The 11,084-nt window shown below is 59.3% G+C and overlaps 1 protein-coding gene across 1 annotated transcript; it reads left to right on the top strand.

Moving 5' to 3' along the window:
• The first annotated feature begins 1,607 nt into the window (after positions 1–1,607).
• QSOX1 (quiescin sulfhydryl oxidase 1) lies at positions 1,608–10,943 on the top strand. The gene is made up of 11 exons (XM_026853408.1): positions 1,608–1,748; positions 3,017–3,065; positions 3,238–3,340; positions 4,120–4,210; positions 4,448–4,593; positions 5,248–5,382; positions 5,555–5,684; positions 7,643–7,765; positions 7,879–8,023; positions 8,254–8,433; positions 8,794–10,943. Exons 1-11 carry the CDS (start codon positions 1,665–1,667, stop codon positions 9,525–9,527), a joined length of 1,920 nt encoding a protein of 639 aa, XP_026709209.1. The 5' UTR covers positions 1,608–1,664; the 3' UTR covers positions 9,528–10,943.
• Positions 10,944–11,084: the final 141 nt, after the last annotated feature.

Here is an 11,084-nt window from a genome sequence, read left to right as displayed (position 1 = left end):
TGTATAAGAGACAGGCCCAGGCCTCCCACCCCGTGATGAGTAGGCAGGCCTGGCTTAGCAGCATCGCTGGAGCCCCTTTGGCTGTGAGAAACTCCACCTGAGCCTGCCTCAGGCATGGGGGTCCCGCTGCCCCCCCAGATCCCCCCCTCGGCCCCGCTCCTCCCTGGTGCCATCAGGGAGAGGCTAGCAGGGCGTTGGGGCCGGGCAGTGATCCCAGCTGGTTTGTTCCCGTCTTTGACCTTGATGCCTGGCCTGGCTGGTGCCCAGCCCCGCTTGGGGACCCACACACCCCGCTGCCGGGCCCCTCGCTCCACCGGGGCTCGTCCTGCCTCCCCCGGCATCCAGGGGTGCGCACGTCTTCTCCCTGTTATTGCACTAATTGATCGAGCGCGGTCGCTGCTGGGTGAGTCAGGGTGCCGGCCGGGGCGGGCGTCCCGTCCCTCCGAGGGGATGCCGTCAGCTCTCCCCAGCGGGGCAGGATGTGAGGAATGGGGTGCGTGCCCGGGCCCTGCGGGGGAATGCCGGCTTTCCTGGCCCCTCTCCAAAACGGGGTCCCCCGAGGGCTTCCCGCTCCAGAGACAGGATTGCAGAGGCAGGGTGGAGAAGCTGCCCCTGTGCTGCTCGGCGTCCTCGTTGCCGTTCCCACAGGTGGATTTGCACAGGAGCGGGGTGGACGGAGAGGATGCCGATGCTGGGGTGACCCACGGGCACCACATGCCAGTGAGTCCAGGAGCATGCCTGGCTCCCTGCAGCAGGGCTTGGCACTGGCCCTCCTGTGCCACTGGTGCCAGGGCAGTTTGAAGCAGCTTATCTGCCCTGTTACTCGCGACATAGGACAGTCCCAGCAGGTCCCTGTCTTTGGTAGGCTCCTGCCTAGGGCAGTGTGGGGTCCATCTGTGTGCCAGCCCCACATCCCACCTTGTCCCACTCAAAGGAGAGGCCGGGCATTCTCCAGCTTGTGTCCTTTACACTAAAAAGGAGCCATTTCAGAGCTTTTCTGTCCATTTTGCTGTTGGCTCTCAGAGTCTGCTGCTTGAAATGCCTTCATGCCCCCCTTCTTTTGTCTGTGTTTTACCCCAGGAACCTGCTGGTCCTCCCTGGGGAGGTGGTGGTGGAGAGTCACAGAGGGGGAGCGGATGCTCAGCACTTCTGCCACTGTGTCCCCACCACTGGTTTTGGTTTGTTCCCCTTCAGTTATCAACCTGTCTGGGGTGAGACAAGCTGGAGCCCATGTTCCTTGCGCTCCCCCAGTTGCGGTTAGCCATCCCTCCCCTTCTCCCGGCGGCCTCTTCCAGTTGGGGCAGAGCCTGGGCCCGCAGAACCAGACAGGCAGGCAGCGGCGGGCAGAGCTGCCCGTGCTGCAAAAGCAGGGCGTGCAAAGCCTGGTTCCGCCTCGCACAGCTTTCCTCACGCTACTGCTGTGCGAAAAGTAGGGCACCAAGCACCGGCATGGACCATGGCTTTGGGTATTTGGGACTTAGAAACCCATCAGCTGGACTCCTGCAAGGGGCGAGCTGTGATTTGAAGGCTGGGAGGAGCCATGTGCTGGTGCAGCTGGAGATGCCCAGCAGTGGTTGTGTGGCACAAGGTGGTTTTTGGAGCCACAGAGGGTCTGAGCTGTGCTGACCACGTCCCCTGTCCCCGCAGAGTGGAGGCCTGCGGTGATGCTGGCGGCCATCGACTGTGCTGATGAGGCCAACCAGCAAGTGTGCAACGATTTTGGGATAACTGGCTTCCCCACGCTGAAGGTAAGGGTGGCATGCACTAGGTACTTGCCTGGTTTCACCCTGCTTTGTTATTTGGCCTGTCACTCTCTTGCTCAATCAAATCGACAGTGCTAGTGCACAAAAATATTCCTTTCGGGGCTTTTCAGGCTGCAGCTGTTTCATCGTTCCCCAAAACATAGCTGTAACTGGGCTGCAGTCGGTACCACTGCTGGGTGATGCAGCAGCAAGGAGTAGGGAGAGTCTGAAACCTGTATTGGGAACGCCTGGGGAAAGGCTGCTGGAGGACAGAGAGTGGTTGCAGGTGCAAGTTTTGGAGAACGGTGCAGGGAAGCTGTGGGAGGCTGCACGGGGCTCTTCTGGGAGCCTCCTGTGGTGGCTGGCGAGGTGCCATCCCTCCTCCTGGGCCCATGCCTGGCCCATTATCTGGGTCAATATGCCATTTTGCAGCATTTCCCACTGCAAACAGAGCCTCTCTCCAACACAAGCAGTAAAGCTGAAGCTCTCTAGGTGCAGGCAGCAAAACCCAGGATTGCCTTGAGACAGTACAAAAAATGGATAAGGGTTTTGTTAGACATGCCCTCAGTCCCAGTTTACAGGCTCAGCCCAAGGTGGAGTCAGATCTGGAGGTTTGCCAAGCAGGTTGGCCTGTGCCCCAGCCCTGCCCTGGGGTCTCACTGAGGACTTACTGTCCACGGGACGTTGACCCAAACATCTCCTGGGGCAGGGAAGCGTGCTGATGTGGCAGTCCTGAGAAGCCGCTTGCTTTGCATCCCCTGTCCCCGCTGAACACCTTTTGCAAACAGCTCGTGCTCCCAGCCCAGCCTGTAAAGCAAATACCTGTCTGATGCAACCTGATTTCGCTGCCCTGGCTGTACCGTGGGCACTGGAGCCACTGTTGAAGTCCAGGAGTGGGGAAAAAACCCTTTTCCTGCTTTGTGAGGCCTCTGGAGCAGGGAGACAGTGATTTTTCAGGACTGGGAAGGTCTTGGCTGCCTCCCTGGGACCCTTGGAGATATCTGCCAGTGCTCAGCTCTTGGCTGGACATGGCTCCAGCCCATGCCTGCATCCCTCCCCTCCAGGGATGCCCTGCAAGATGGGGGGCGGAGGACATGGCCAGCTGAGAGCCCCCTCTGTGGTGGCTGCTGTCAGTTGGCACACCATAATGTCACAGGGAAACTGTGGCAGAGCCACTCTCAGGGAAGCCTCTGCCTGCTGGGCTGCACTGCCTCTCTGTCTTACTCCAAACACTCTCAGCCCAGTTTCCTCTTGTGTTTTTTTTCCCCTTTCAGTTCTTCAGAGCTTTTAGCAAGAAGGCGGAGGATGCAATAAGGATTACTAGTGAGTATTCAGAGCCATGGGGTTTTTTTACCCTGGGTGCGAGCAGCCCTGCTGCCTGCACCTGCCATGCGTTGGGACCTTGGGGAGCCCTGGGGGGCAGCTCAGAGCAGCTGCCCTTGCCTCAGCCCCTGGGACAGGCTCCCCCAGGACTGACCAGTTGGCATGCTTGCAGATCCCAGTGCCACCGTCGAGGACCTGCGCCATGCCATCATCACCAACCTGGAGCAGAGCCAGGATGCCTGGCCACCTGCCTGTCCTCCACTGGAGCCAGCAAGGTAGGGGCGGCGTGATGGAGGGGTGTCTCTGGCGGCCTCCGTCCCACGGAGAGCAGGTTTCCAGATAAATCCTGATCCAAAAATGAGCATGGAGCAGCCACCACCTCCCAGAGAGACACAGATAACCTGGCCATGCTAATGCCACTTACGTGGCCTGGATAAGATGAGCCTTGTCCTTGCATTTCCTAACAAACCTGTTCATCAGCCTTAATTAGAGTAAGCAGCGCCTGGGCTGGGGATGTGGCAGTGCCATGCCATGCCGAGTGAGGCCACTGCCGGTGGCAACTTTGCCTGCCCCGAGAAAGGGTTTTCTTGATTCAGTACAAATTTGTTGGGTTCTGAGTTTTCTTTGCTAGATGCAGGCGGTTGCTTCGCTGTTGGGGAGGGAGCAGGATTTCCCAAAGCAATGGTCAAGCTGGGCACCCACTTCAGGTCTCTGGTGCCTCCATGTCCTAGCCAAAAACACAACAGCTCTGGTTCAAGTTCATTGCTTCTTTCCCCCTGGGCGAGCATGCAGCTCTCTCCTTCGCTGCCTTGCCTGTGCTTTGTTTTCTGCCTCCTTGGCTAACCCCAGTGGCTTTTCTCAAAGCCTGTGAACCAGAGCAGAAAATTGTGCTGGAAACTTCAGTGGGGAGGAATTGCCCTCTCGGTGGGGCTGAATGTGCACCAGTATCCCCTGCCAAATCCCCAGGGATAAGAGACAAGGTCCTTTTGGGCAGGAGGACAGAGCATCTGGCTGATGCTGAGACACCCGCTGCCATCCTTTTCTGTTTCTGCAGTGCGGAGGAGGTTCGCACCTTCTTCCAGAGGAACAAGGATCAGTACCTGGCGCTGATCTTTGAGAAGAACGACTCCTTTGTGGGCAGAGAGGTGGGTACAAGCTGCATTTATCCCCCGTTTGTCTTGAAGCCCGTGTCCCTGGTGCCCAGTGACTCCTGGGTACCTTTCACAGGGAAGTCCTCTCCCGGCAGCCTCCCCAGTGGGCTTGCATGCTGCTTTGCAGGTGCACAGTGTTATCCAGAGTGCTAAATAGCCCTGCTGCATCCCCCGTCGGGCTGGGGATCCTGCCACCACCCTCATCTGACCCTGGGGCTACTGGGCTTGCAGGTGGCGCTGGACATGCTGCAGTACGAGAACGTGGCGGTGAGGAGGGTGCTGAGCAGTGAGGAGGAGCTCGTGGAGAAGTTTGGTGTCACCACCTTCCCTTCTGGCTACCTGCTCCTCCGCAACGGCTCCTTCTCCCGCCTGCCCGTGTGAGTGTGGGACGCAGGGGGGGCCTGTGGGATGGTGAGGTGCCAGGTGAGGGAGGAAGGGTTTAAATGCCTTTAAACTGCAACGGGGGAGGTTCATACTGGACATTAGGAAAAAATTTTTCACAGAAAGAGTGATCAGAGAGTGGAATAGGCTGCCCAGGGAGGTGGTGGAGTCACCATCCCTGAATGTGTTTGATTCGTTTGGATGAGATGTTGGGGGATATGGTGTAGGGGAGAACTTGTAGACACAAGTCTTTTCCAACCTGAATGATTCTGTGATCTCTCTGCTCTCCTTTGTAATTGTGAGAAAGTTCATTAGGAAAGCGATGGTGGCTGGGTTGGGCAGGGGGCTGCTGGTGGGCACTGAACAGAGCTGCCAGCCCTGCCTGGAGCTGGCAGAAGGGAAAATGGCTTGTGACCAAGCCATCCCTCCACGACATCTGCCTGGAAATGGCACTCTGTGGCTCCCCAGGGCTCAGCTCTGCTCTGGATTGCACTGCTGGGGCAGGGGGAGACTATGGACCACCCCACACTCATTCCCCAGGTCCCAGTTGCTGGTCTGGCTAAGCCTTTGGTCTCCTTGGCTTCTTCCTGGGGGTCAGGGCCTGTTTGGGAGGGAGGAGGGTCTTTCTCACAGCTTCTCCTTCCTTGCAGACACATGGAGGCACGTTCCTTCTACACCTACTACCTGCGCACACTCTCGGGCATCACCCGCGGCTCCTACAAGCTGAATGCAACAGTCGACGCTTCCAACGAGACCAACACGTCCCAGCCGAAGCGAGCTGACCGGTCAGACATCCCCCTCCATTACTCTGGGGCTGGGGGAGGCCGGGGCTGGTGCAGGGAGGAGGTGCTATGGCTGGGGGAGGTGCCTTTCCCTTGGGAAAAACCCCTAGTGGTGGCTGGGTCCCGGTGCGGATTAACGGGTTGACGGACCGTCGTGTTGTGCTGCCCTCCCCAGCTCCAAGGTGTACATGGCTGACCTGGAGTCCACGCTGCACTACTCGCTGCGGGTGGAGGCTGCCCGCGCAGCCACGCTGTCAGGAGCCCAGCTGGCCGCCTTCAAGTGCTATGTGGCCACCCTGGTGAAGGTGAGGAGCTTTTGGTGTCAGGAGAGGAGCCGCCCGTGCCTCCGCATAGATATTTATAAGGTGAAATGCAAATGGCAGGTGCGGGCCCCTGCCTCCCAGCACTTGTGATGGTCTCGGATGTGAGCCCTGTGTCCTGGTCCTCAGTGCATCCCACAGCTTCCATGGGGCTGTTCCCATCCCGTGGATCTCCAAACTCAGCCCAGAGTCCCCACAGGTGCTGAGAGTGGGTGCTGCAGAGTTTCAGATGAGATGTGGCGTGCATCAGTGGGCAGAGCAGGGTTAGAACTTGCAGGAGGTGCCGAGGCAGTAGGTCTTTTCAGAAGAGATGCTGTCACCCGCTGGGTTGGTGGAGATGATCAGAGGGGTTTGTAACTCTGATTGCCTGACTTGGATGCTTGGCTTGGGGAGCTGATCTCTGCAGGCTCCTTTGATAGTGCAGGAAAGGGACTCCCACTCTGAGTCAGGCTCTGGAAGAAACAAATTTAAGGTCTCCTTTGTTCTCTGTTGGGCTTGCTGAAATCAGAGTGCAGGAGCTTTGAGCCAGCAGAAGCAGGGCAGTTTAATTTCTGTGTGCAATGGAGCACTGTTTGGCTGAGGTTTCCATCAGCGGGGTGGAAGAAGCTCTGTCTCTGTCTCCGTCCCAGCCCAGCTCTTTGGCAGATCTTCACCCAGGCATGCCCCCCTTCTTTTCTCCCTACTTGGTTACCCAGGGTCTCCTGCTTAGTTTGGACCTCACATAGCCCTCACTGATGTGCAAGACACCCTCACCTCCCACCTCTGCCTGCTCTCCTCAGCAAAGAGATCCAAACGTGAGCCACTGGTGCAACAAATCTTAAGTCCTCAGCTCAGAGCTTCATGTGGCTCTCCCTCTGTTTGCTCCCAGTTATCACCCTCACTATTTCTCCCTTTAATGAGATCCATAGGGTTACAGAAACAAATCCCCCACTGCACCAGCTCCTTGGCCAAGGGTGTGAGCTTGCCAGGGCAGTGGGGAGCAGCAGCGGTTTTATCTGATTACCCTTTAATTCTTCCTGCAAACCTTTCCCTTGCTGGCCAAGGATGAGCCATAGCACTGGAGCTGGCCAGGAGGTGAAGCTGCATCCCTGCCGTGGGCAGGAGGCACCAGGATGGTGGGTGGTGGGTGCTGGTGGGTGCCAGTGCTTCCCCAGGGGTGCCAAGCTGGTGCTGCCGTTGCTGTGCTCATCCACAGGACGGAGCAGCGTCCGCAGGGTTGCTGCTGTCCCCAGGACTGCTGCCAGCTTGGCAGGACTCCGGCTACAGGAGCTCAGCCAGCAGGTCCCAGCATTAACTGTTGCTTTCCCAAGAGGTATTTAAGGCATGGGAGGGGGGGTGGGGGGAAATCACGACATGAAAAGTGGTGGTGCCTGGAAAGCAGGGCATTACGCAGCTGGCTGAGGAGCCAGGGGAACAACTGCATTTTGCAGCAGAAACGTCAGGTCGCAGATGAATTCCCCTGCTAATGTGGGACTTTCTGTGCAATTCCCCACAGACCCTGGGGAGAACAGCTCAGACATAGCAAAACACTCCTTCCTTCCGCTTCCCTGTCACTTTTCCTGTGTGCTGCTGGCTTCATCCTCCCCGTGGGTCAGTCCCTCTGTCCATCCGTCCATCAGCAGCACACCCTGGCAGGCTGCCCCCTCTCCCCGCAGCGCCTGTGGTTTTAAACTGCTGCTGCTAATCGGCTTTGTGCTGACTTATGGTCAGAGCAGCTTTTTGCCTCTCTCAGACGGGGCTGAGGTTCAAAGCCTGAGTGTGCACTCGGGGCCCCCCCGCTCAGGGCCAGGCACCAAAACCTTGCTGGAACCGTGTTGCCCTGCAGCACACGCTGCCAGCGAAGATGCTGGTGCTCCGTTGCAGCGAGCCAGGGGTGCTAGTGGGCTGCTCTGCTGCTCCCAGGGTGGTGTGCGGGTTTCCTCACCCCTCTCCCCGCTCCGCAGTACTTCCCCGGGCGCCCCTGTGTGCAGACCTACCTGCAGAACCTGGACAGCTGGCTGAGGAACTGGACGGAGCCTGAGCTGCCCCGCAGCGCCTTGAAGGAGGCCATGAAGAATAACAGAGATGTAAGGCACCTGTGGGGACCCCAGCCCCCTCTCTCCTCTCCTTACCCCTGCCCTTTTCCGCCCACCCCACGTTATCTGCCAGCTTCATCACATCGTGTTCGTCTGTCCTCCAGGCCTCTCACCCCGCTGTGCTCCCCACCAACGTGACTTGGGTGGGCTGCCAGGGCAGCGAACCCCACTTCCGCGGGTACCCCTGCGGGCTCTGGACCATCTTCCACCTGCTGACCATCCAGGCTGCCCAGAGCGGCCCTGACAAAGGTATCGGCCCCCCTGGCGGGGTTCAAGTCTCTGGGAAGGGGCGTCCAGACAGGCTGTGGCACGGGCAGGGATGCTGCCTGTGGGCAAAGGCTTGTCTTGCCCTGAGGCAGGTCTGCGGGGAGGGCACGAGCCACAGTCGGGGTGTGAGGCTGCCACCTCGGCTGTGGAGGTGGCACTGCGGGGTCTGGACTCGCCCTCCTGCCCCCCTCCCATCCTCTGCCTTCCCCCAGAGCTGCCACTGGAGGTGCTGAGCACCATGCGCTGCTACGTCCGCCACTTCTTCGGCTGCCAGGAGTGTGCCCAGCACTTCGAGGCCATGGCAGCTGAGTCCATGGACCGGGTGACAGGCCGGGAGGAGGCCGTCCTCTGGCTCTGGTCCCACCACAACGAGGTCAACGCTCGCCTGGCGGGTAAGGGGAACCACGGGGAGGGAAGCCAGGGGAAAACAGGAAGCAGGTGGGAGAAGCATCTCTCCTCCTGGATGGAGTTGGCAAAGAGCTGCATTAGGGTGCAGCAGTGGGGACATCCCGTGGTTGTCATCCTCCATCACAGGGGACAGCAGCTGGTTGCGCAGCATCAGACTGCCCTGGAGATGCAGTTGGGAAGCATCCCGTGGGGAGCACCCCAAAACACCACGTGCCCCTGGAGGCATTCCTGCTGAAATGGCCCCTCCAAACGTCCCCATCCCCAACTGCTGGATGCTTCGGGGTGTTTATACCAGTACAGGGGGATGTCCCCTCTAACCCCCTCACTGGCTCTGGTCCTTGCAGGAGGTGACACAGAGGACCCCAATTTCCCCAAGCTGCAGTGGCCTCCGCCAGACATGTGTCCCCAGTGCCACAGGGAGGAGCGGGGGGTGCACGCGTGGGACCAGCTGACTGTACTCACCTTCCTCAAGGCACATTTCTCCCCGGCCAACATCTACCTGGACTTTGCCGAGGTTGACCCCATCCCTGTGGCCAGGGAAGGGACAGGCACCAGGCTGGGCACTGAGGGCCCACGAGTGGAGAGGGAGAAGAAGGAGGAAGAGGAGGAAAAGGAGACGGAGAGTGAGATGAGAGCTCCGGGGCGACCAAGCTCCCCCGAGCCACGGCGCCCCAGCATTGTGAGGCTGAACCCCAAGCTGCGGGAGGTGGGCGAGGACATCGTGGACCTGGACTCCTTCAGTGAGCAGCACTTCAAGAGCCAAGCGCTGCGAGTGGTGGCCGGCCGGCGACGGCGACTCAGCAAGCGAGACACCATCGCCCTGGACCGGGCTGCTGGGGTGGGCCGGGAGCACCGGCTGGCTCCCGCTGTCCTGGTCCAGGAGAAAGAGGAGGAGGCCAGGGAGGGCATGCGGAGGAGCCCCTGGCTACGAGTGCTGGGCTTGGGCTTCTCCCGCCTGGACATCAGCCTCTGCATCGCCCTCTATTTCCTCTCTTCCATGTGCCTCCTGGGCATGTACACCTTCTTCCGCCTCCGCACTCGTGCCCGGAAAGGCCGTCCTGGCTTCCCCATGGCCTAAGAGCGGCTGTGGGGGCCGGGGGCTTCCCCCAGGGTGGGTGGGCTGCTGAGCCAGGCAAAACGCCTGGAACAGCGTTTTGTTTCCCAGTGCAAAGGGGTTTGGTGCGTCCCCACCAGGGGCTGCCCCGCTTACAGCAGTTGCCTCACCCAGGGTGAGGGATGGAGGGTAGAGGGCTGGTTTTGGGGGGAAGGAGGTGTCGGACCATCCCCCTCTCAGGTTGTGGTGTCACATTTTTGGATGCCGACAGCGGTTTGTGTCTCGGTGCCCGTGGGAGTTCCGTGGTGCTAGGCTGGTTTCAAACTGGGAAGCCCAGCCCCATGCTGGGGAGCAGCCCTTTGGGATCAAACCACTAGTGGGGCCAGAAGGGTGGGGGATTAGCCCCCCAAAAGCAGGCACTGCTGAGTGGGGGGGTGGCAGTTGTGGGTTCAGCTGCATTTTATGTATGTCCCCTTTTGAGATGTCAACCAGGGCCCCCCCACCTTTCCTTGCCCCCTCTCTGTGCTCTTCCTCGTTCTCTGCTTGTCTTAGTGGAATAAATTATTTTTGCCGATGCCAGCCCCGCTGCGTTGGCTGGTCCCTGCCATGCCCTTGCCCTGCCACACTGGGGCAGCTCTCCCCCTCCCTGCCATTCCCCCACCATAGGCTGTCTCTGCTCCGGCCTCCCACATCACCCCCAGGAAGAGCACTGGCTTGGTTTAAATCTTCTAAATATTTTAAATTATTATTGTACATTTTCTCCTGCTTCTTTCTTCTGGATGCACCTGTGGCCAGCTGCCCCCCATACAGCCAGTGTGTCCTTGTGGATGGGATGGCTTGGGGTTTGTCCTCAAGCAGGGTGATGGGGAGGGAGCTGGGCGGGGGGACCACAAAGCTGCTGAAAAAAGTTGACATGAGCCGTGGTGCTGCAGTTCAGTGGGGGCTGTGGCCCTGGTCCAGAGCAGGGAGACAGGCGTGAGCATCCCCCCTTGGGGCCTGGGACTTCCTCAGGCACGGGCCCCCTGCACCTGTCCCCAGTTCTGTCTGCCCTTTTATCCTTGTTAGGAATCATTAAGGAAAATGGTTGTTTTCCAGAGCCAAGGCCGGGGCCATCTGCTCTCCTGGCGCTGCCTAAATCCCCCTGTAACAAATTCATTGGGATTACGCTGCCCTCCCCTAATCCCAGGCCTTCCCCCACACACGGGGGATTTAAAAGGATTAGAGCCCGGCCGATAATAAACTTTATTAAGGGGGAGGGGGGGTGTCAATCCGATTTGGAGCCTTTTTCTTGATATCTTCACTTTGCCCAGGTGGGAGGCAAGGACTGGTGGGATGGGGAAGGAAGGTGGGCAGCTCTGCTGCTGCCCAGGCAGTGGGGGCTCTGGCTCCTCCAGTCCTTCCTCTCTCACCTGACCCTGAAATAAATTTTCTTGCTCCATCTTTTCTTCTTCTTTGGTGTCTGTGCATGGTCACACCTCCACAGGACGTGGGGCTGGCACCCCTGACCTGCCACTGCTGGCCCACTTGGCCTTGGCCACATCCCTTAGCTGGGCCCTCGGTGACCTCCCCCCCCCCCCCATG

The sequence above is a fragment of the Athene cunicularia genome (genome assembly GCF_003259725.1).
Source record: "Athene cunicularia isolate RWA chromosome 8 unlocalized genomic scaffold, athCun1 chr8_part1, whole genome shotgun sequence".
Classification (NCBI taxonomy): domain Eukaryota; kingdom Metazoa; phylum Chordata; class Aves; order Strigiformes; family Strigidae; genus Athene; species Athene cunicularia.
The sequence above is the reverse complement of the archived record's forward strand: the minus strand, read 5'-3'. Positions and strand labels throughout refer to the sequence as shown.